General features: G+C 42.2%; 2 protein-coding genes across 2 annotated transcripts; one reads left to right on the forward strand and one right to left on the reverse strand.

Moving 5' to 3' along the window:
• Positions 1-3,858: 3,858 nt before the first annotated feature.
• On the reverse strand, positions 3,859-5,382 carry LOC148160006 (uncharacterized). Its single transcript, XM_088005278.1, has one exon. The coding sequence runs from the start codon at positions 5,380-5,382 to the stop codon at positions 3,859-3,861; it is 1,524 nt and encodes a 507-aa protein (XP_087861404.1).
• An 11,589-nt stretch (positions 5,383-16,971) lies between these two features.
• Positions 16,972-24,725, forward strand: s100p (S100 calcium binding protein P). The gene is made up of 4 exons (XM_014977423.2): positions 16,972-19,000; positions 19,110-19,280; positions 20,506-20,701; positions 22,327-24,725. The coding sequence occupies exons 1-4, from the start codon at positions 18,849-18,851 to the stop codon at positions 22,609-22,611; spliced, it is 804 nt and encodes a 267-aa protein (XP_014832909.1). The 5' UTR covers positions 16,972-18,848; the 3' UTR covers positions 22,612-24,725.
• The last annotated feature ends 1,511 nt before the right edge of the window (positions 24,726-26,236 follow it).

Consider the following 26,236-nt stretch of genomic DNA (forward strand, 5'->3'; position numbering starts at 1 on the left):
TATTAATCTATAATCAATGGACAGGTCTATATAAAGATATAATCCATGTTTCTGTATCATATTTCTATGGCATTAAAAGGATCTGGAACTTTTGTTTTTCCACTGAAAGCTCTGGTTTGAACAGTAAATGCCATGTGGGTGAAATTTTATGGATGATACTCTGATGTCCCATTCTCCTGAAGGCAGCACAGAGCTGCACCACCAGTAACAGAAACACTGAAGAGAAGAAGAGCTATGATTAATGTAGTTACAGTTCTATCCATGTTTTAATGTTGCAGAGCTCAGTCGGTTTGCAAATAGATCAAAGTTTAAACTGGCATGTTGTACATCTTTTATCTGATCATTTTCTGGAATATTTAACAACTAGAAAATGGCAAAGAACAAGAATATTTTTTCCACTCTGATTGGCTGCTGTTAGGCCTACTGATTTTAACTTGAATGTTCATTAAATTTTTCATAGACACCTGTGAAAATAATTTCTATCCCCATGGCTTTTTTGTTCTCTGGGAAATTTTTGATGATAAATAAATAAACAAGCATAAAAACGAAAGTTACTGCTGTAACTACGGTTCTATGAATCCCGGATGACCGCCAGAGGCGGTGCTTCAAGCACTGGAATGATCATTCTTGCGCATGCGCAGGTCGAGTACTAATGACAACAATGTCACCTGTGACCTGCCGGGGACCCACGTGACTCTATATAGTCACATGACACCCGGCGTTCAATCCCTCCACCTTCTCGCGAAGAGCAAGGATTCCGAGGGACCAAGCACTCTGGCGGTCATCCGGGATTCATAGAACCGTAGTTACAGCAGTAACTTTCGTTCTATTTCATCCCTACTGACCGCCAGAGGCGGTGCTTCAAGCACTGGATGACTCATAACAACAAGGTCACGAGGAATAGGCAACATCCAAGGGATAACCACCGCACCACCCACCTCAATGTGATGTAGGGGCGTGCTGCTCCAGAATTCCTTGAAGGGGATGGGGCGCAGCCACATTCACCCTGTAAAACCGAGTAAAGGTACTAGCCGACTTCCAGGAGGCTGCACGGCATATAACGTCCAACGGTACCCCAGACATAGCTGCAAACGAGGTCGACATTCCCCTTGTAGAGTGGCACCTCACGCCGGCCGGCAGCTCCTGGCCCTGCAAGGCATAAGCCTTGGAGATCAAATCCACCACCCAGTGTGCAAGTCGTTGCTTAGAAAGCGCCTGACCCTTTCGTGAGCCAGCGTAGCAAACGAAAAGGCTATCTGTCCGTCGGAAGGATGCTGTGGCATTGATATATGCCTCAAGGGCACGAACAGGGCACAGTGGCTCAGAGGAGCCACCGGTGTAGAGCCGGGCAAGATGGAGTGGCTGGGTACTGCCTGCCCCCCCTGACACCTTAGGAATAAATGTTACATCAGGCCACAGTGTAACACCTGAGCCATCCGGATTCCACCGGCAGCAGGGCTCAGCAATCGAGAGAGCCTGTAATTCCCCCACACGCTTTGCGGAAACCATCGCCAAAAGGAACGCCGTCTTCATTGAGAGCCATTTGAGGTCCGCAGATGCCAAGGGCTCAAATGGGAGGGACCGAAGAGCATCAAGCACCAGAGAAAGGTCCCATGCTGGTGCCACAGGACGAGCGGGTGGGTGCAAACGCAGAGCACCTCTCAAAAACAGCACAACATCCTTGTCTCGGCCCACTGAACGACCATTCAGACCGACATGCCAGCAGGAAATGGCAGCCACATACACTTTCAAGGTAGATGGAGACCTTCCCTGATCCAATAATTCCTGCAGGAAGGTCAGTATGTCAGAGACCGAACACTGCACTGGATCCCGCCCTTTATCGTGGCACCAGGTCGCAAAGGCCGCCCACTTGTTAGCATAGACAACTCGCGTGGATGGCGCCCATGCATTAGCCATCGTACGGCCTACCGACCCAGTATAGCTGGAGAAAGCGGCTCCCGGCCTTGCAGGGGCCAAAGGCAGAGTTGGAGCTGGTCCGGTTCGGGATGCAAAATCCGACCCCCCATCTGGGAAAGAAGATCCCTCCTGGAGGGGAGACGCATTGGAGACCCTGAGCTGAGCTCGCAAAGGAGAGGAAACCAAGCCCTTGCTGGCCAGCAGGGGGCCACCAACAGAACCCTGTGCCCTTCCTGACGAATCCTCAGGAGAGTCTGGAAAAGTAGGCTGAACGGTGGAAAGGCATAAAGGAGGGTCCGGGGCCAGTCGTGTGCCAGCGCATCGTGGCCCAGAGGACCGCTGTTGTCCAAGGAGAACCAAAGGGGACAGTGAAATGCGTCCCTCGAGGCAAATAGGTCCACATCCGCCCTGCCGAAAGCCGTCCAGATGCACTCCACCACCTCCCGGTGAAGTTTCCATTCGCCTGGAAACGGCTTCTGACGGGATAGAAAATCGGCCGACACGTTCTGTGGCCCGGGGATGTAGGCTGCCCTGAGGCTGGTCAAGCATGGGGCTGCCCAGATCAGGAGCCGCCGAGTCAAGTAAAATAGTTTCCTGGACCTGGTCCCCCCCTGGTGGTTGATGTGAAAAACCACAGAGGTGTTGTCTGACCTCACCAGCACATGCTTCCCCCCTAAGCCTGGAAGAAAGCTCCGGAGAGCGAGAAACACAGCCTGCAATTCCAGGAAGTTGATGTGTTCCCGGCACTGCCGCGGGGACCATGTCCCCTGTGCCATTTGACCCCGCCATGTTGCACCCCAGCCCGTGGAGGATGCATCCGTGAACACAACTTCCCGACGACACGGGAGGGAACCGAGCGGGACCCCTTGTGTCATGAACGACTTCACCCTCCACTGGGACAGAGACTGAAGACATTGAGGGCCCACCCGAAGCCTCCTGCGGCGATGAGCGTACCTTGTGGAGTCCAGATTCAAGGTGTTCAACCACATCTGGAGGGGCCGCAATGACAGCAGCCCCAAGGGCACTACGGCGGATGCTGCCGTAAGCATGCCCAGGAGTCGAAGATACCGCACAAGAGGTGGTGCCATGCCCCGCCTGAATTCTGGGAGCATGCCCAATATACCGCTCACCCGCTGGGGCGAAGGGCAAGCAGTCATCGAGACGGAATTCATTGCCATACCCAGGAAGACGGTCCCCTGGGAGGGAGTCAAATTGCTCTTCTTCATGTTCACCTGCAAGCCCAAACATTCCACATGATGGAGCACTAACCGAGTATCCCAAATCGCCTGTTCCCGTGACGTGGCACAAATGAGCCAGTCGTCCAGGTACGGGAGGATCCTCAATCCTCGTCTCTGCAGAGGAGATAGAGCTGCTGCGACACATCGGGTGAACACTCTGGGGGACAGCGAAAGTCCGAAGGGGAGGACCCTGAACTGGAAGTGTCTCCCCTGAAAGGCAAAACGAAGAAACCGCCAATGGGGCGGAGCAATGGGAACATGAAAATAAGCATCCTTGAGATCTATGGAAGTGAACCAATCGCCCGGGGAAATGGCTTGCAACACTTCCTTTGTGATCACCATATGAAAGGGCATTACCTTCAAGTACACATTCAGGCCCCTGAGGTCCAAGACCGGACGTAGACCTCCAGTCTTCTTGGGAACCAGAAAGTACATGGAATAAAAGCCCCCCGGATCCCGCAGGGGGTCCACCGGCACTATAGCACCCTTGTCCAGCAATGTGCAGATTTCCTGGTTCAGTGCCTGTGCTTTCACCGGGTCGCAGATCACAGTCATCCTGACCCAGCCAGGGACGGGCGGCCGGCGGCGGAATTGAAGGCGGTACCCCTGGGACAGGGTGGACAACACCCACAAGTCCGGTGTGTGGGCAGCCCAGAAGTGGAGCTGTCCCGGGGTAAAACAACCGACCGCCGGCCGTAAGGCATCACCTGCGGGCCCCCCGGCCCCTCGATGGCCTGGGAGGACACCGGCCAAACTGCGCGGCTCGAAAGGGGTGAGATGCCCTGGCCCCAGCTCGGTCTTGAGCTCGGTTCCCCTGATCCGGAGCAGGTCGTTGGGCCGACCTCTGACCCGTCACCAGACCCTGGGTCTCAATGAAAGAAGGAGGTGGGCGCGAGGACCTCCGTGAAGGACCCGCAGCAGCCCAAGAGCCAACCCGCAGGCGATCACGTCTGTGAAGCCCTGCCAGCTGCTGCCGTGTTCGAGAGGCCTGGGCTGTACGATCCAAGGCATCGAGTGCCGCAGAGCCGAAAAGTTCCCCAGGAACCACAGGCAGGGTCCGGAGGGTCCTCCTACAAAGCTCCGTAAGAGATGACTGCGCCAACCAGACCTGGCGGCGAGCGTGAACCAGCGTGGAGAGTGTGCGCCCCAGCTCCCTCGTCATGAGAGCAAAAGCCTGCAGAGACGCATCAACCAGGCCTTGCGTCCTGTGGTCCAGTGGAACGGTTTCCAAGGAAGAGGACAGGGCCAGCAGAAGATGGGAGAGGGAGTTCCCAATCCGGCCCATGCGGGCCCCAGAATCATAGGCCTTGCAGAGAAGGTCATCAGTAATACGGCACTGAGGCCGCGGACAACGAGCATTGGGCCGCAAAGCCTCATCAGGGGGGATAATAAGGGAGGCGATGCCCGGTTCCACCGCAGGCATCTGCCCCAAGCCAACCGTGGGCGCCTCCTGCATAGACGCCAGAACCCTGCCGTCCGTCGTCAGACGTGAAAGTGCCTTTGTATCCGACCAGCAAGCATGTAGTTCCCTAATATATTCCTCTGAGGGAGGAACCACTAAGGCAGCCTCAGATCTACCGCGCCTAAAGAAAGCGCTGGAAGCTGCAGGTCGGGTCTGAGGAACACCAATCTTTAAACGAGCAAGAGCCACTCGAATGGCGGCAGTCACAGATTCCCCTGTATCCTCCTGGGAGGCAACGGAGTCAGATTCTGAGGCCCCAGACTCCAATCCTGGAGGTTCATCACAAAAATGGGTGCCCGAGGCCGCCACCGAAATAGCATCGTCATCATTGACCGATGCCTCATCCCGCTCGGGAGGGAAAGCCGCACTGTGCTCACCATCAGTTCTAAACGACTGGAGGAGGGTCTTCATGCGGGTTAGCTCCGTAGAGAGGTGATCCACCTTCGTGGACAACCTCCCTGCATCGGTCCGTCTGGCTCTCTTCGCAGGTTCCGAAGTCGCAGTTGCAGTAGGCCGTTTGCACGTCGCCTGTCCGGGGGGCAACGAACCATGCGGCAGAGCGCCCACGCAGTCAGTAGGCCTCTCCAGCGCCGCCAGCCGATCCAGTCTGACAGAGCGGGGCATGATGCAACAGTTGGGGCAAGCCTCATCCGACAGAGCCTCCCGGAGATGTTCCACACCGAGACAGGAGGGACACAAGTCATGCCCGTCGTCGGGTTGAAGTGGAGCCAGACAGGTCGAGCAGCAGAAATTGTCCAACATCATATTGCTGAAAGGCGTGATCCCTTCGACACCAACAAGAACTCAGCGCAGAAACGCCACTGGTGAGTTCAAATAACTTATAGAAGGACTCAGCGCGAGCAGAAACGCCACTGGCGAGTCAGACAACCAAACTCAAATGAACTCAACGCGAGCAGAAAACGCTACAGGTGAGTTAGAATACAAACAGAAAATTAACTCAGCGCGAGCAGAAACGCCACTGGCGAGTCAGACAACCAAACTCAAATGAACTCAACACGAGCAGAAAACGCTACAGGTGAGTTACAATACAAACTGAAAATCAACTCAGCGCGAGCAGAAACGCTACAGGTGAGTCAAAGAGCCACAACTAGGCAAATCAAAGCAAAGAAAAAAACCAAACACTTACCAGTCGTCGCAGTGCGACCGCAGATCTGGTAAATGGGGAAGCAGCTTGTGCAGCCCCTGGAGGGCGAGACTTACGCCCGCAGCTCCGACCAAATTCGGTCACGGGGCTACTAGCAACAAGCAGATATACTACAGTGGTACACAGAAGCAGCTAGCTTCACACGACCACACACCTGTTCTCAACACACCTGCGCGCGAGAAGAAAAAAGGGATTGAACGCCGGGTGTCATGTGACTATATAGAGTCACGTGGGTCCCCGGCAGGTCACAGGTGACATTGTTGTCATTAGTACTCGACCTGCGCATGCGCAAGAATGATCATTCCAGTGCTTGAAGCACCGCCTCTGGCGGTCAGTAGGGATGAAATAGAATCAAAACATCTACAATAGTGATAGGAATATTAATGATAAAATAAGAGTCAGTTCAAAGTAGCCTACAAATTATTTGGTGGGGGGCGGTGAGGGACCTAGATAAAGGCTAGGGGGCGCTGGCCCGAAAAAGGTTGAGAAACTGATTTAGTTGGTAATGTTGTATGTTCAAAATTACTTGCAAAAACATTGACTGAAAGGACTCTTATTTAATGTTGAGGGATTTTTGCCTGTAAGGCGAACCTTTAGGGCACAGACATTTAACATTTTGTTTTGAGTTGAAATGAACTGAAGTCTTATTTAAGCTTGTTTGTTTAGCTAATTGTATTGTTAATTGTATTGTTAGAAGCAATTGTTTGCAGTATCCAAAGACACTTTTTATTAAACTGTGATAGAAACGGTATAGTTCATTTCTATCACCAATCTAAGTTTCAGGCTCAGGATTTTTTTTTACTTTAAGCCCTGAATCTATCATTGTAACACAAATTTTGACTTTTCCCCCCATTCCCTATTGTCTTTGGAGAATGAACTGGAGCTGACATTTGGCAGTTCAAAAACACACAGTTCAATGAATGTTGTTGAATACCCATCAATGATTTGAGTAAATAAATAAAATAATAGAGCAAGGGGTCAAATCTTTGACCCCTGGCTTCATTAAGTGAATGGGAGGTGTGTGCAGTTATGGTCTCCTGCCATCAGGAAGGTAAGAACAGTCTCCACTTCCTCCTATTCTCCATCTGTTTGCTTATGGGATTCCAGTCCATCCTGTGGGCCTGACCGTTGGCAGTCCTCTCGTCCTCTCAGTCTCTGGCCTGCTGATACAAACAGTAACAACTGCATCCAGCACCAGAGGAGCTTCAGGCTAACCATCATCCTCTGCAGCCGAGGGTTAAGACTTACAGTAAGTTTTTGTTTTCATTCTGTCCTCTCCGTCTTGGTTTTACTCTCCTTATGCTGTGACACATATACTTGTATATTGTATATAATATGAATGGAGGTTGTCCCTCTTAAGTCACTATTAAACTGTTTTATGGTTTGCATGAAATCTTTGGTATAATTTTGAAAAACACTAATTTGTTTACGCACTTTACTCAGTTATTATCTGCGTTACATCCCAAAGGAACCAATAATAGCAGATGTTTTGCAAAACAAAACAGATTTTATTAAAGCATGAACAAATTTAGGAAAGATATACTATATTTTATCACATCTATGATTGTTTTCCCATCTTACTCTTTTGTTTTAACCATTAACTATGACGTTTAAGGTTTTGCTGAAGTTTCTGATACATAAAGCAAAGACTGAATAGACTGGAAATAAATAATGATGAAGACCACCGATGAATGATGTCATCAACCCTTTGACATCCCACCAGAATGAAGTCTCACTTAGTGCCCATAGGAGACAAATGGAACCCTCCAGAGAAACTGCAATAAAAATAATACATATTACATTTTGTTCTGTAATCAGAACTTTAAGTATTCATTAAAAAAAATGTTTTAACAGCAGCTTTGCTCTGACATCAAGAAAACTGTAAAACATCCAGAATGCCATGTTAGGAGTGTTTTGGGTGTGTATGGTTTATGAAAATTATTTTGAGTGCCGATTATATTCTTTATTTAATACAACAAAATACAACTGAGAGGTTCGGCTCAGACTCCTACATTAGCTCTGCTGCCCTCTGGTGGTTAAATATAAGATGTCTTTAAGAAAAATCCCTTCAATACCCTCAGGCTGGATGCTTCTAGTGGTCAGTGTTACAGGAGGTCTAAAGAAGCCTCTACCTGAAAACACTCTGCTGTTGTCTGACTGTTTCAGGGAGAAGAAGTTTAAGGAACTGTCTTTACAGTATCACACTGCTTTGGAATTTCATGTCCAGAAATTTCAAAGCAGTCTTGTTCGATTCTTCCAGATTTTGCCCTAGATCCAAGTTATCAGTTTTTTGTCTCTTATCTTCCACACATTCTCTACCAGAGACAAGTCTGGACTGGCAGGCAGAATCTGAAATGTCTTCATGTAGTTGGACTACGTAGAACAGCAGTTTGCAGTCACTTGTTGAGAAAACATGGCCCTGGACTTCCTACGGACAATCGTTTGTTTTCTACCTCCTTGCATCAGTACACATAGGGTTGAGTGTTCTCAAAAAAACTGAACAAAAACAGAAATCCTGCAGACATTTTTCCTGTGTTTAAAAGCCATGCTTACACTCTGTGATGTTCCATTTTGAAAAGCCTTTGAGATTTTGTGATTTGGGCTAACATGCCAATCTATTTATTGCACAGGAACGTTTACAGCAGTATGTGTTAATGTGACTTGTGCTCCACAAAGCTTTTGTAAGTAATCCCCTGTCCTTGGGGTTCTGTTAGCAATGAATCAGAGACTGACGAGAGGGATCGTAGATCAGAAATACGCTCTTTGAGCTTAGGTTTGCATTTTTCTCAATGAAATGACTCCATATTCTTAAAATCTTTACTGTATTGTGGACAATCTAATGTCATCTCTGATTATAAAAAATGTTTTCACGTTCTCCTGGATAATCTTCTGTCAAAACTGACATTGTGTATAAAATAATATTTTTAAATTTTAGAAACAGTGCATTGACTTTTTCTTTGCTTTACAGTCTGTCTTTACCTGTTTGTTGAAATTCTTGCCCCTAAATCCTTCTGACACATAATATCACTTACATATCAGAGTACACAGTGAGGGCCAATGACTGCTGCTCGCTCTACAGTCTAGAGGCGTACTGAAGACTGCCAGTGTAGCTCAGTTCATGAAATCCTCATTACATGATGCACTTCCTACAAGGACACAGCAGGATACAGCCTCAATGAAAACCTAGAGCAAGGAAACGTTTTGGTGACTTCTCCATTTTAGGGTAAGTTCAGAATCTTAGGTTCTGTACAGCAGTTTAGGTAAAATGTGTTGCAGGCCAGGAATTTCATAACTGATTGGAAGTTTACAATGTGATGTTTACAAAGTTGTGGCATCTCTTGCATCTCGTGCCTATCTGTGAGGATGTGGTTGTGGAAATACCTAACTAAAATTAATCCAATTAACATTTTTAATTCAATTTGATTAAATAAAAAAGCTTTTCTCAACACAACCTACACTGCAAAAACAAAATCTTACCAAGTGTTTTTGTTTTTGTCTAGTTTCTATTGCAAATACCTTAGAAAACTCGAAACAAGGCAAAACTAACTTAAAAGTAACTTGTTTGAAGTCAATAATTCCTTATTATTGATCAATAAGCACAAGTTCCACTGGCAGATTATTTCACTTATAACGTGGGAAAAATATCTTGTTGTAAGTAAATTAATCTGCCAGTGGAAGTAGGATAACGTGCTTCTCATAACTGCTGCTGTTTCTAAGATATTTGTGCACCAATATAGTTTTATCACCCATTGGCACCGTCATGGAGGTTCACTAGTTATAAAATAAAAGTTCACCTCTTAAAATTTGTGCTTAAATTTCATTTCTGCATTCCTGTTGCCAGATTTAAAATGCTTGCTCAATTCAGCCTTTTCAATTTAAAGTTAATATTTCATAGAAAATATTGATCCTAGTCATTTAATTGGCTACTTGAATCAAATAACACACAATATTGGTGCATCCGCCTGAGAAGCAGCTGGATGATTGAACAGTTTATTACAATATAAGAGTTAAATAAAGCTAGAAGTGCAATGTAACACATTTCTAATCTTCGAGATTCTTTAAATTTTGATGATCACAGAGGTTCATAGTTTGATTTCCATTAGCTATCGTTCTGTATTTACTTCCTAGTGTTTTAAAACACTAGGAATATATAAAATCCACATTTTTAAATGATACATTTCTAAATTTCCAGTTTTTATTTTTATTTTTCAGGTTGATATTGGTTTCTACTGTTCTGTGGCTTTCTTTAGTAATTTAATTACATGTACCAGAATGACGCTTTAGTAATCTGGATTATTTCATTAATGCTACATTGCTGTGAGGAGACACCGAGTCTGATCTTGACTATTAACACCAGCTGTCCCTGCTGCTCTACTATTACTCATTCTAACAATCACAACAGAAGTGACAGATGAGCCAGTCTGAATCTCACTGTCCTTCACTTCCTGCTCTTTATTAAAGGGGTTTTGGGGGAGGTAAGTATTGACTTCCAAATTAAATATTTATTTTCCAAATTAAACATTTTATTTAAAAAATTAATAATTTTCATAACAAAATATTGACTTCAGACCTACATATATAGCTTGCTAACATGTTTTGCAAGCCAGCTGGATGTTTAGCTTGTTAATTAAATGTTAGGTTGGTAGCTAAATATTAAGCTTGTAACAAAATATTTAGGTCCAAGCTAAGTATATGCAAGGTAGCTTGTCGACAAGCGGAAGTAGAATATCAGAATAAAAGCTGGGTTTTACAGAATTCTGCTGCTGGCAGAGCTAAATCATTGCTCAAGTAAGATCTGTCTCTTATTATCATCGATTCTTTTCTTCCTGGAATGTCCAATGTGTTAGTTGAAAACATTGGACTGTTAGAATCTTGGGTTGTTTTGGGGTTTGATTTGATTCTAGTTTCATTATTATTCTGTTAGTTTCTTATTTTGGTTAGGTCAGAATTGTTCCTGTTTTTCTTTAGTTCAGTCCTTTCTTAGTGATTCTTGTGTACTATGTTTATTTCTTGCGTCCAATAGTTCATAGTTACTCTCGTTCAATTAAGTTTTCTGTCTTTAGTTTTGCTTGATTGTCAGATTCATTCTCTAGGTCCCTGTGCTACTTTCTCTCTCTCCCCTCAAACCTGCAATCAGTTAATCAGCTCAGTCCCGTTGTTCCAGCATTCTGTCTCCCAGTACTTCTACAACTTTTCTTCTCTCATTCCTTGCAGATTCTCTGCAGCCATTAAAGCAGTACATTCAATGTTTTCATCTAAAACGTTGGACATGTTGGGGGGCAAAGAATCAACAGTAATTCAAGTAACAGTAACAGAAGTAACAGTAAAAAAATGTTACTTCAGTAACAATTCAGTCCCACTGGTGGAGTTTATATAGCAGCCCCCAGAATCCAACTTTTATTTTGAAATTTCACTTCCACTTGTTGGAAACTAAATTGCATATTAGCTAAATATTTAACTTGGACCTAAATATTTAGTTAGCCAGTTAAATATGTGTCCTCTGCCTCCCAGAGGTGACCAACTACATGCTGACCGGAGACCAGAACTCCGGATTGGCTTATTTTGTTTTTTTTAATTTTCTGTTTGAAAAAGGATGGATCTACATCAACATAGTACACCCGCAGTTTAAAAGTGTTTGAACATGAAATGCTGAAAAATACTTCATCAGCTTGTGTAGATATATGTAGTGAACTGAGCATAAAACAAACCTCTGTGGTTTCCCATATTACAGCAGAAATCTTAGGATGCCAGGAAAAACATCTTTCCTAGATCCAAGTTCTGTCCCAGAGGTAAAGCAGCATATTCCTAAATAATCAAACCTGTCTATTGTCTATTCCCGCTCATCTTTGCATGGCCGTGTGCGGCTGGTGCCTATCATCAGTGTTCTTTTGAAAAGATTCACCAGAGACACACAGGACAATGCCACTGTGCACACACACACACACGCACGGACACACACGCACAAACACCTAAGGGCAACTTAGAGAGGCTAATAAACCAAACAGTCATGGTTTTTGGACCTGTGTTAGAAAGCTTGAATACCCAGAGAGAATCTATGGAGAACATAGAAAATCCATGGACAAAAGCTCCAGTCCAGGACTCAAACCAATCGTCTTGATACAAGGCAACAGGGCTGCTGACTGTGCCATGTGCAGCCCTCTGTCAGACATTTCAACAGTTTACATCCTGGCTATGCATGCAATGTGACCTTCACAAATGACCTGACGCTTTACAGCAGCTCTTTACCCTGAATGATAGGACTTGTGTCTCAGGTAGTGACGGCTAATAATAATAATGCTGTCTGAACATACATCATTCTCATTGCCTACGCTTTGTTTGGTCACATGTCATGGCGGCTCTGTGCGCCACCTGGCTGCTCCACTGATGGTCACGGTGCTCCTTTCTCCATGGTTTATTTCTTATTTGTTGCTTCTTGGTTAAAGTTCCTAGTTGAGTGTGACCATTGGTGCGTTGCCTTAGTTCTTATACTAAATGGTGCAGAAGAGGAATTTTGTTTCAGCCAAAACAACACAAGACCAGTTTTTTTCCTCTGTTCTTGGTTACATTTTCCTTTTTATTTGTTGCTTTATATTGATGATTCAAAAACAATTAATATAAAACTGTATTAATGGTAAATTGTCGGTATTTAGAAATGAAACTGTGATGGTAAGAAAAAAAACAAACAAAACAAGCTGACTAAAGTCCTCATGACATCACTTGAAAACACACAATTTCATTGAAGTAGAACAGTGCAGGGAAGCCATCAAGACCAATTTTGCAACGACATTCAGTCTGGATTTGAGGTTTACACAAAACATATGTTTAACTTTAATAAACAAGGTATTGTTTATTAAAGTTGCAATACTAATGTAATAAAACTGTCATGCAATTAACCTTTCTGTAACAAGATCATAATTTTACTGAAACTATGTCTGCCTATGTTACAAATGTTAGAGGTCCATACAAACCAAAGTCCAGAAGCATAAGTCATGACATTAGACTGATGGTGTGATTTAAAGTTAGGTTAGGGGATCCAAAAGGGCATCCAAGCATAGAGTTATGTGAGCATGAGTTTCCATGTAAAAGCATGTATGTATGCCAGCAAGCCCAACCATGTCACTCAGAGCAGCAGCAGCAGCGCCAGCGCCACGCCACCTGCCAGTCCGGCCTTCCAGGAAGAGGAACACTCAATGCGTCAGAAAGAGACAAGCGTCTTATGATCTGCTCCAGAAGAAGCCAGCATGTGCATGTGATTGAATGCATGGGTTGGTGTGGTATGTTTTTATGTAAGCATCAAACGATGAAGGAAGGGACGCCTTGGCAGTGCATTGGTACTTTTTTTAATTATTTTTGTTTTACACAGAGTCATGTTTTACACAGAGTCATGTTTTACACAGTCGTGTGTTTTCTTTTTTCCTGTGTTGAAAACAAACACCTCCATTTAAAAACTGCATTTTGTGTTTATTATTGTCTTTGACAAATATTTCAGTTGGTTTGATGTTCTGAAACACTAAAGTGTGATAAACACGTAAATTGATTAACACAATCACTTGCGTTGAGATTGTCAATTTTACAACAATTTCTCATGTCGAGAATGAAATGAAGGGGAAAAACTCAGATTTAGCAGGAAGAAACATCCAGGAGAACCAGGGGCCTTATGCATAAAAGAGTGCTAAAACTTGGCATACGGAAAATTTTAGAAAAGTGTGCCGCACAAAAAACATCGGATACATAAAGCCGTGCGCACGCACGTGGCCGCGCACCTTTCCTTTATAAATCCTAATTTGCGGGAAATAGAGCAGCTGCTGGTCCGCCCTGTCACCACCCACAAATACATATGTAAATTAGTATAAATATCCGGCCGGAAGTCTGCCACCACGTGAAGCAATAACCATGGCAACGTCCTTGTTTGAAGCAGTATTAGTATTTATAATAATAATAATAATAATAATAATAATAATAATAATAATAACATTATTATTATTATTATTATTATTATTATTATTATTATTATTATTATTATTATTATTATAAATTTTATTTATAAGGTGCTTTGAGGGCACATACTGTCACCTGACAAAAATAAAAATAAATTTTAAAGAAAAAAAAACATCCAAAAAAACCTGAACCGCATTTATTAAAATAAATCTAAACGGTAATAAAACATAATCAACATGTTATGTTTTAAAAACATCGAACCCGATGTTTTTTCTCTTAAGGTCTAAATAACTGTATGTAGTCAGATTTCAGTGTATTTATGTGAGTTTTGACGCTTTGTAGTTTGATATTGTTCACAGACAAAATTTGCGTGGCTGCCGCACATTTTCACGCCAGGGAAAACGTGTACGTATATTTACACAAACTTTGACGCAAAGTTAATTTTTATACATGCTGACTTGTGCGTAAATTATGGCGCCGCACATTTTTTGTGCGCACGCTGCTATATGCATGAGGCCCCTGGTGAAGGAGTACTTTCTATGTTAAAGTAAAAAGTTAATAGCAGGAAAGGGACAAGTTTCATTGTTGGCAGCACTAATTCAGTTTTCATTCACCCCAGTGACTGCCTGCTGATTTGGACTGATGACTTCTGGACAGGGGCGCCGTGAAGGGGGGAAATGTTAGGATAATTTCAAGAACCCCTGACCAACAAGGGGAACCCCCACAAAATATATATTTTTTGTTCCTAGAAATAGAAAAAAATGGGACCTGTCAATTACAAAATTAATCATATTGTATTTTTTAAGATTGTTTTAAGCAGTAAAAATTAAATGTTATTACTCCCAGGCTCAGGATACCTAAACTCATCTACTTCCTGTATCTCTTTGGTTCAGCCTTCTGTCTCATTCACATGTGATCTGTCCTGCTACAGAGCAGGGTTTCATTTCTCCACACTTTCTTCCAGTTCCTTTCTACTTTAGCTAAAAATCATATATCCTGCTCAGACTTCACCCAGAGTTTATCAGTCAGTCTGTTCACCACAACTGCAAACAAGAGAAGACTTAGAGTTGATCCTTGACCTAAGAGCTACCACCTCTCTTCTTACTCCATGCTCTACCATTCTATTTCCACACATTACAGATACCTCCCACATCTATGCTGACAGATGCTGATGTTCTCTCGGTTACAATTACCCAACCTGTCAGACAAGAAGACCGCCAAGTCCAGTCCTCGAGAGCCACCATCCTGCAACTTTTAGAAGTATCCTTACTCCAACAGACCGGGATCAGCTCTACAAAGGCCTGATAACGAGCCATTCATTTGATTCAGGTGTGTTGAAGCAGGGATGCATCTGAAAGTTGCAGGATGGTAGCTCTCGAGGACTGGACTTGGCCACCCCTAAATTACACTTTTTCACCTCCGCCACAAAGATACATTGTCTGGAATGATAGCTTGGATCTGGACCATTGATGATAAATGATCAGCTCTTTGTTGTCTCAGTTTCCCCCCCCCCCCAAGAAGAATGTTGAGTTTTAGATTTATGACTTCTAAGTTAGAAAAGTATAAACTTTTTTCTTCATTTGTTCTATTTTCTTTTCAAGGGTACAAGGGTGTAGCTGTGTTCTACTTTAAGGCAAATTTTACTTAACAGTCACAGGCAATAAGTGTATCAAAAGGCAACAAAAGGAAAGTCAGGATAGGTCAATGGATGGACAAGCTGTGAGGTTACTTGAGCCATGTTGGGAGAGAAATGCTCCTATATGTTAACAGTTGCTCTTTGTCTGACTGCACCACCAGAAACCAGGTGAGTTCTGCTTCATCATCACTTCTTACCTGGCCTGAAAAACACAAGACTGTTTTATATTTAATACGTTCTGCAGATTATGGCAGGAAGACAGTATTTCCTTGACACTTCACATGAAAAAGAAAAAAGTAGCAATTCTATCCACCCAGCTTAAAATGACTGGCTAAGAGGTGAGCTAGAATTTAAGCAGTTAAATTCTCAGTAGTGAAAACATCCAGATTGGTAGCAGTGCTCAGGTGAACCATTTATTCAGAATAGAGATGCAGGATTGTAATTCTTCACTGATGTTGGTCCAGCTATTCTCAGCCATGTTCAGTGCTTTGCTGCCTGGTGTTTTTGGACTGAACATCAGCTAATGGAATGGTGCTCAGCTGGGTTTGTGCCAGCGCTCCAGCTCTGCCTTTCATCATATTCCACCTCTTCACCCTGAATAGATTTTGGATTGCCACAAATAATACATTGAAATCATTGTCCTGCTGAATGGCATGTGTTGCAACCATTGAGTCCTATCCATCACCTGTCAGCAGTGAATTCATCAGCAAAGGCCACTATAACAGTCATGTTGGCATCCAGCCATGCCTGAGCTGCAACCAAAGATGAGGATGTGTGCGTTGGGTTAAGATCTCTGTTTTTTTTTAATTATTATTATTTCATTGTACTTTCATTTGACAGAAGTTAATTGCAGATGGGACCAGATTCTATTTTTGTTTGGAGCAACTTTCTTTTCAGTTTATGATGTTTACCACATTGCTTTGGGTTTATTTCAAATGCAGGGCAAAGATAAAGGAAAAAGGGTGGGGTAGAAAGTTAAAAAGAGGGAGGTAAGACTTAAAAAGAGGAAGGATAGAGAATACAAGGAAACACCCTAAAAGTCTGCTCCTACATCTGCAAACAGAGAGAAAAAAACAAGAAACCACAGTAAACAATAACATGTAGATACAGGTGCTGGTCATAAAATTAGAATATTGTGATAAAGTTCATTATTTTCCATAATGGCATGATAAAAATTAAATTGTCATATTTTAGATTCATTGCACACCAACTGAAATATTTCAGGTCTTTTATTGTTTTAATTTTGATGATTTTGGCAAACAGCTCATGAAAACCCAAAATCCCTGTCTCAAAAAATTAGAATATTATGAAAAGGTTCTCTGAACGAGCAATAAAAATAATCATCTGAATCAACAAAGTAACTCTAAACACCTGAAAAAGATTCCTGAGGCCTTTAAAAACTCCCAGCCTGGTTCATTACTCAAAACCGCAATCATGGGTCAGACTGCTGACCTGACTGCTGTCCAGAAGGCCATCACTGACATCCTCAAGCAAGAGGGTGAGAAACGGAAAGAAATTTCTGAACGAATCGGCTGTTTGCAGAGTGTTATATCAAGGCACCTCAGTGGGAAGTCAGTAGGAAGGAAAAAGTGTGGGAGAAAACGCTACACAAGAAGAGGTGACCGGACCCTGAGGAAGATTGTGGAGAAGGGCCGATTCCAGACCTTGGGGGAAGCAGTGGACTGAGTCTGGAGTAGAAACATCCAGAGCCACTGTGCACAGGCGTGTGCAGGAAATGGGCTACAGGTGCCGCATTCCCCAGGTCAAAGGTCAAGCCACTTTTGAACCAGAAACAGCGGCAGAAGCGCCTGACCTGGGCTACAGAGAAGCAGCACTTTGGACCACTGTTGTTCAGTGGTCCAAAGTACTTTTTTCGGATGAAAGCAAACTTTGCATGTCATTCGGAAATCAAAGTGCCAGACTCTGGAGGAAGACTGGGGAGAAGGAAATGCCAAAATGCCAGAAGTCCAGTGTCAAGTACCCACAGTCAGTGATGGTCTGGGTGCCATGTCAGCTGCTGGTGTTGGTCCACTGGGTTTTATCAAGGGCAGGATCAATGCAGCAGCTATCAGGAGATTTTGGAGCACTTCATGCTTCCATCTGCTGAAAAGTTTTATGGAGATGAAAATTTAATTTGGTCTGGAATCGGCCCTTCTCCACAATCTTCCTCAGGGTCCGGTCACCTCTTCTCGTTGTGCAGCGTTTTCTGCCACACTTTTTCCTTCCTACTGACTTCCCACTGAGGTGCCTTGATATAACACTCTGCAAACAGCCGATTCGTTCAGAAATTTCTTTCTGTTTCTCACCCTCTTGCTTGAGGATGTCAGTGATGGCCTTCTGGACAGCAGTCAGGTCAGCAGTCTGACCCATGATTGCGGTTTTGAGTAATGAACCAGGCTGGGAGTTTTTAAAGGCCTCAGGAATCTTTTTCAGGTGTTTAGAGTTACTTTGTTGATTCAGATGATTATTTTTATTGCTCGTTCAGAGAACCTTTTCATAATATTCTAATTTTTTGAGACAGGGATTTTGGGTTTTCATGAGCTGTTTGCCAAAATCATCAAAATTAAAACAATAAAAGACCTGAAATATTTCAGTTGGTGTGCAATGAATCTAAAATATATGACAATTTAATTTTTATCATGCCATTATGGAAAATAATGAACTTTATCACAATATTCTAATTTTATGACCAGCACCTGTATATGAAAACAACATCACTGAAAAGCACACAGTACTAATTAACATAAGTGAGATCTGAAAACAACTAAATCCAAACCTCAGCGAACACCTGGGCCCAGTTTCACAAAGCAGAGTTAACAAAGTGGAAGGCAGATATTCTGAATAAACCTTCCTAAACGCTATTCACCATGGCAACGGGAGGAAAAAAAGAAGCAGTCCACATTTCTCGTCAATGGAGTAAGACATTTTATTGATGGCATGAGAATATCAAAACATAATTATATAAAAAAAAAGAAAAAAAAACAATGCTGCTGCCAAATAGTCAGTTAGCATGATGCACCATGAGAACCTGAGAACTAAAATAACACTCAAAATACAACTTTCCTTGGTGAAAATTACTGAGGTCATATTTAATCTTGGCTAAAAGTAATTAAATAAGATTCTGAACATATCAGCTTTATTGTATGTAAGGCTGAAAATATACCCTGATTGTGCCAACTCACAGTCATAGTTAGAACATCGGCTGCTTTTGCTGATTGATGAATTAGACTTGTTAAATTTAGGACGTGTATAAATAGGAGCCATGATGGATCACCTCAGTGATGATGACATATTCAAATGTAGTGTATTCTGAACACTTGTTGTGCACTGCAGTCTGTTCATCAGCTCATATGTTAAAGGAGAAATATGACCCTTGGAGTCACTTTGTATTTGCAAGGTTAGAGCATGGTGAAGCAAAAGTTCTCCTCTGAGAAAATGAAAATGAATCAGAATTCACAGATGATCTAGTTGGTTCTTCCTGATTCAGCCCCAATGAATCCAGGTTGTTTGAAACGTTGCTGCATTCTTTGTTGCAGGTGGATCACATCCTCTAGCAGCAGCGGTGGACTCCCGTCTCCAGACTTCTCAGAAACAATGTTTCTCTTTGTAGGAACTAAAGTCACAGAGAGAAGGAACGAACGCAGGTACCACCTTTACTCTGATCCAGTTTCGTTTTGAGTTTGTTAGATTAATTCATTCCTGCTGAAGTATATGGAAAACACAAGAAACTCACATCATTTTAACCCTGTTCAGTTCTATTTACCAGAGGATTCGGGACCATGAGGTGCTGGACAGGAGGAAGACGGTGACGGCTCTGAGGGCAGGCGAGGACAGAGCCATACTGCTGGGCCTCAGCATGGTCTTCCTCTCTGTCATGATGTACTTCGTCCTCGGCATCACCATCCTGCGCTCTTACTCTGACAGGTACTGTCCTGTTTTATACTGGACCAACTTCTGGAAAGGTGATCACATCTACAGTCCCTTAAAGGTGTAGTATGTAATTTTTTATTTTAAAAAAATATGTTTTTTTTTCATATGTGTTAAAGCTGTCACTATGTTGTGGCAGGATGTTATGAGACAGATAATCTGTGAAGTGGCCCTGAGCTACTATTACCATGTTTATGAATGCACTGCCCCCAACCAAAAAGAGCCAATCAGACCCAGGAGGATTGTCTTAAAGCTGTCAATCAATCTTACGTAGTCGCTGCTAAATGTGCTAATGTTAGAGAAAACACTTACAGGAAAACCATTTATTTCCTGTCATTGGTGGCCATGCTAACTAGCCTTAGCATTCACGGCAGGTGATGCTAGCTGCAGTATAGCAAAGAGCAAGGTGGATGTTAGAGGGGGGATGAGCAGCACCACATGGAGAGGTGATTCAGAGCACCAAGACCCTCCCCCTGTTTCTGATTGGTTGTTTCTAGTCAGAACTGGGAGAAGGCAGAGGAGATACCAAACTGTCACAACATGGAGACCATTTGAACAACCATGTAAAAAATATATTGATTTTATAAAACTTGTACACGGCAGGTTTAAAGACATACTCTAACTACTTCCTCTTCTATACATTTTATCATATGACAGACATGAGTTTAAATACATTTTGTGTGAATTTTGTGACAAATTCTAATATAGAAGGCAAATGTTAAATGATTCTCAAAATGAAGATAAACATTTAAAAAAATCTAAAATGTATTATTTTACACATGAGTCTAGTAGAACCACCTTCCACTGTGATTAAAGCTGCAGATCTTTAGGAGTTTGTCTCCACCAGCTTTGCACACATGCGAAATACATCTACCACATGTCTACTGTGTGCAGTACGAACTTAAAACTTGACTTTTCATCATGTTTTTTTTTCACCATTAGCTTGCATCCAAAAAGTGAACAAACAGAGTTTGTTCATTAATGTAGCCTTGATGATGTTTGGTTACAATGAATTTCATTTTCTCTCATGTTAAATATCAATTTCTTTTTGCTTACTCATCATGTCTTACTTTGTCTTGTGGTCTTGCCCTGTCCCATAAAATCCCATTTAAATACATTGCGGTTTTATGTTGGATCACTGACATAATGTGGAAACCATCAAGAAATTTGAATACTTTTTCCAAGACACAGTATTAAAAAATGACTGCCGTTGTCTCTCCAGTGTGTGGACAGATGAGGATTGCTGCACCATTGTGAACTCCACCATAGTGTGGGATGTAAACTGTTCATACAGCTGTGGAGTAGAGTGCTGGAAGAGTTCCCGTTACCCCTGTCTCCAAGTGTTTGTCAGCCTGAACTCATCAGGACGGCTGGTCCGATTGCTGCACAATGAGGAGACACACGACAGCAATCCCGAGGTATGCAACCGCAGATGCTGCAGCTGTGGCTTCATGTCATTCACGAAGGACAAGTCTGGTTTGAACAACAAGTGGTGTCACCCAGAACGTGCTACTGTCAGGTGTAGTCTCTGCAGCCTGGATATTGAACTCTTAGTAAGTTTTATCCGTATCATTTACCAAGATTGTTATTTCGGTAACCACCATCAGCTGTTGCTGACACTGCATGTGATGTCATCCTATCTCTTGTTGCTAAGCTATAGACACAACACGTCAATGTGTTTGTTAGCTGCTGTACCAGAGAAAGTAAAAGGCTGCAGTTGTATGCCTGTGTCAATGCTTCTTACACCTCCACAAAATGAACCTCTACTTGGAAAATCAGATCACAATCTTGTCTTTCTCTACTCAGAATATAAATCCCTTGTTCAAAGATATAAAAAGATAACTGTGAAAATTGTCACAGGAAGTTAAAGATGGCCTTCTGTGTTATGTGTCTATACAGTAGGAAGGACAGAGATGATGTCACTGACTGTACAAACTCCCCACCAGAACAGTGAGATGTTCCCAAATAACAAACCATGCATCATCAGTGTTCCGAAGGGACTGTTAAAACGTGAAAAAAAGAGACTTTAGGGAGGGAGACAGGGATCATTGAGGAGTATATAGAAACAACTTGAAGTCAAGACAGCAAAGAAAAGTAGAGGAAGAAGCTGGAGATCAACTTCCAGCAGAACAATATCAGACATGAAGATCACAGGCTCCAAGCAAAAGCAGGATTGGAAAGATGGAAGCCTGGATAGATCAAATGAGTAGAACATATTCTTCAACAGGTTCATCTTGGGAACAAGCTCATCCTCCTCCTCTCCTGTCCCCAACCAGACAGACATCCCGCCCTCCTCTGACCCACAGCTTTCCTGTGAAACCTCAGATGTTTTATCTTCTGCCTCAGTCACTCTTCTGCTTCCACAAGCTGGAGAGACTGAACCAGGGCAAGGCTGCAGGTTCAGATGGTGTAAACCCCAGAGTCCTGAAGGCCTCTGAGGGATTCTGCAACATCTCCTCATCCTCAGCCTGACCAAACAGAAGGTACTGTTGTTGTGGAAAACATCCTGCCTGGTTCAGGTACCAAAAAAAACTCATCAATCAGTCATTAACAACTACAGACCTGTTGCCATGACATCACACATCATGAAGGTCCTGGAGAGACTCCTGTTGGCCCACCTGAATAAGCAGACAAGCTCTTATCAGGACTCTCTGCAGTTTGCTTATCACCGTAGAGTTGGAACTGAAGATGCCATCATGCACCTGCTTCAACAAACCCACTGTCATCTGGACACAGCAGGCAGCACTGCTCTGCTTTGTGTCATGTTGTGGGAACAATTATTTCATCTTTAATGTAAACAAAACAAAGAATATGATTGTAGATTTCAAGAGAAACAGTTCCTTTTTGTTCCTTTTAATAAGTTAAACTACATGGTCATATATATTATATAGTGTTAAATCTCTAAAGTAAGTCGTGTTGGTTCATTAAACAGCAACTATTACCATAATATCTAAGTATTAGACAAGTATAAAAGAAAAGTGTGAAATATAAATCTGCCTTTTACCAGACAAATCACAATGAGTCAATTTTTTCTATTTTTCAGTGTTTCTACATTCCAAAGTGTCATAAAGACTATGCTGCCACGCATGCCATGGTTCAGGACATTTCTCAGAGACTCAGGACTCAACTCACAGTTCAGTGTTATGTCGACCCAACAGAGAAGACAGACAGCGCCATCATGACCCAAATTTATGGTCGAATTGCCGTCTTCCACTCTTTATTCTGGCCAACCTGCTCTTTGATCGGAGGAACCGTCATCATTGCCATGGTGAAGCTGACCCAGTATCTCTCCATCATGTGCGAGAGACTCAGCCGCATCAAAAGGTGAAGGGAAACAGACGGATGGTCAAAGACAAATTGAGGTTTTTTTTTTGTTGTCTCCATAATAAAATAAGGGAAGAAGTAAAAGCTGATTGTGGACTGCTGTTTCATGAACTAAAGACATTCATGTCTCACAACCTCCATGCAACCTACAGAAGAAGCAGATACACTTTTGGAATGAAGTCTGTTTCAAACATAGGCATCTGTTCCTTATAAACAAAGCTGCTTCTATGTTGTATATATTTGGTTTTCTAAGTTTTCTTTGAAATTCACAACCAATGGGTGCAGATGGCGAGTGCAGCTCATTAACTGTAGTTGAATTTCAACAGATCTTGTAATAGCCTTGTTTGTAGACACAGCACTTGAAATACTGTCATTCTTTCCTGTTATTTACAGACATGCATATTAAACATTTTAGCTAACATTATTAAAATGTCTTCCTTTCTCTTTATGTAGCCCAACAGATTGTAAGGTCAATACCAGTACTATGTACAAGTGAATGGATTGTTTAGTATTGGAAATTGCGGGTGTGGTTAAATAAAATGAGTATTTAAATACATTACTCATTTATTCACAGTCACTGTGTAAGGTACACCTTGTGGATGTGAGGGCTATAAATAAATAATAAAGTAAATGTCAAACTAGAGGAAAGTTGCATGTTTGTAGTACAGACCTCTGTAAAGTGAAATTAACCAGACAAACTTACATTAGCCACAGGTAATCTCCACTCTTATTCAAAGATAAGCAGGTGGAGTAAATTGGATTTATTGAGCGCTTTAATAAATAAGAATCCAGGCCACGCAAAGTGCTTTGTTATGCTAATGTGCACAAGAAAGATGTACGTCAAGTGAAAATTTCTTTGTGCAGCACATTTCAGTCACCAGGCAGTTGAAAGTGCTTTACATTATGAAAACATAATGCAAACATAATGCAATGATAAATTATGGAACAAGCAAAAAACATTATACTTTGGGAAATGCCATCATCACAAATAATCATCATCAAAATAAAACTTGCTTCATTTTTATAATCAGTAGCAACAACAGGTTTGGGTTTGATGCTTACTGTCTCCTGACACCAAATAAACACCACAATGTCTGGTTTAATTATATCTAGCTAAAGTATACAGTGCAACACTCGGCACACGTGTAAATTAATTTTGTGTAGGGGCCTATTTTATTTTCTGACTGGTTGTTTTCATTTTTATTTCAGATTTTACTACATGGCACTCATGTTGACCAAGAGTTACTGTAATGAATGTTTCTTTTCAGTTTAAACATTCATTGCCACTCTTAACCTTTAAGAGTGGCAATTAATCAGTAACTATAAATAAATGTTTACTGTATCTGGACAGTTTTAAAGAAACAAACACATACTTTCTGACGGTATATAAGTTTGCTTTGGAAAAATAAATCTGGGTTTAGAAATGTGAAGCCAGTGCAATTTGTTGCTGTAAAATCCTTTGTTTACTTGTGGAGAATCCACAACTAACGTTCATGCTACTTTTAATCTTATGCGTTTTATTGGAACTTTTCTCAGTCATTAAAATTTCTATTTTCATCTGTATGTTTCTCTGTCTCACCGAAACATGTCAAGCGTCGGGTTTTGTGATCAAATAGGGCCATTGCCAGAGAATTATGTTTTAGAGCAAATTGACAACTCAATGTTGCAGATTCAACATTAATATTTTTGCTTTATGCTTTGAAATGTTACATTTCTGTCTTTCGGTCCTATTTTGGAGTAAAGATAAAGTAAAACATCTAATAAACAGATAGTCATAATGAAAAGGGGTGGATTTTTTTTTATCATATATGCAAGGTGTAGAAGCCTAAATTCAATTTTAGTTCATTCAGACCTTTTGGATAAATTAGTTTATATTTCTTATACTAATTCGTTACATTGGATTACTAAGGTCATGTAAATTTGCATAAGTAATTGGAGTTAAGGATTTTAGGGTGTGGCCAGGCAAAATCAGTTGGGCAGTTGGAGTGGAGCCACACAGTTTTTTGACCTCTCTCTCTTTCTCTCTCGCTTTCTCTCTTAGGACTCTTTTGTTTATTATTTCTGAGGAAAGGTAATATTTGTACCGTTTTTATTTTGAAGTAAAACCGTTAACTTTTATCAAGAGGACCCAGTTTGCCTTTTTTTGGTCGTTTTTTTTTTTTTTTTGTCAACAAGTGGACTGAAGGCGAAGGACGGAGAGCGTCAAGCTTATGGCTTCAATATTTAGGAACCTACATTAGTCAAAAAACTAGCTCTACGTGGACAGTATCGACTTGGAACAACCCAACTTATAAGGAATTATCTCCGGGAAAACAGCACGAAGACTTGGGAAAAGGAGTAAATTGGATAACGAGCGACACGTCGAGTAGGAGACGGCTCGTTAATAGATGCGGAGCCCACTTTTGTGGGGTTTCTCGCAGCGGTACGAGCCGCATTAACGGTAACGGAAGAATAATAAATTATATTTATAATAATAAAGAGGCATTCTATTAGGAGAAGAACAGTAGGTGCCTGCCATGCAATGCATGGAGGCAGTGACTGGCTCTCCCTATGCATTGCTTATGGCAGGCCCCAATAATAAAAAGACATTCTATTAGGTGTAGAACAATAGGTGCCTGCCATGCAATGCATGGAGGCAGTGACTGACCTGCTTTGCAGGTCAGTCACTGCTCTCCCTATGCATTGCTATGGGCAGGCCCCAAATATGACCTAGAAAACTTGGTAACACTTTATTTGAAGGGGTGTGCATAAGACTGATATGACCTGTCATAAAAATGACATAACATCTGTTATGAACATAAAGAAGTCTTTATGTTTATAACAGTTGTCATGAAGTGTAATTTGGTAAATAATGACACTTCCAATGCAAAATTCCTCTAAAAGTTGCATTGAACGACCATTAAAAATGACCATCAAAATCATGCAAAGTTGGCACTTTTAATGGACTTTTAATGCAACTTTTAGAGCAACTTTGCATTAAAGTTGTCATTATTTATGTCATTATTTACTGAATGAGACTTCATGACAACTTCATAAACATTCATAAAGACTTCTTTGTGTTCATGACAGGTGTTGCGGACTAGCGTAAATGCCGGCAGGTGGCATAATGGAGAACCATAATTTGCTAACAGCTGACGTAAACTGCTTGTGTGAGGGAAATAAAAAACAAAAAAATAAATTTCAGAACAGTTAAAAAGGCTAATAAATAGATTCATAAGCACAAAAACAAAGGGTATTATATCTAGTTTTATAAATGCATGATATAGTTGTAGTTAGTTAACCTTGGTAGAAACTGCAGCGCTCAGACATGAACAGAGGCGGAGCGCATTAAAACAGCTGGTTCAAGTCAGAGCAGGACGCCAACCTTTAGCGTGTAAAACGGTGTGGGGAGTCAAAGCAATGTGTAATCTGAGTGGAGATTTAACGGTGATAAAGTGTTGACGGAAGCTCTAAACACACCAGCAGCACTTTCCATCCGTCTTTGCAGGTCTTCTTCTTCACCATAGTCTTTTCCCAAACAGCAAGTTGGTACACTACCGCCACCAGCTGGTCAGTCTGTGTAACCTTTAAATCAGCTGATCTTGGTTCGTCTTCATCTACTATCCAGGATTGCCTCGGATTTTGATCCT

Source organism: Poecilia mexicana, unplaced genomic scaffold (genome assembly GCF_051168715.1).
Source record: "Poecilia mexicana isolate PSO_F unplaced genomic scaffold, ASM5116871v1 scaffold_4, whole genome shotgun sequence".
Classification (NCBI taxonomy): Eukaryota; Metazoa; Chordata; class Actinopteri; order Cyprinodontiformes; family Poeciliidae; genus Poecilia; species Poecilia mexicana.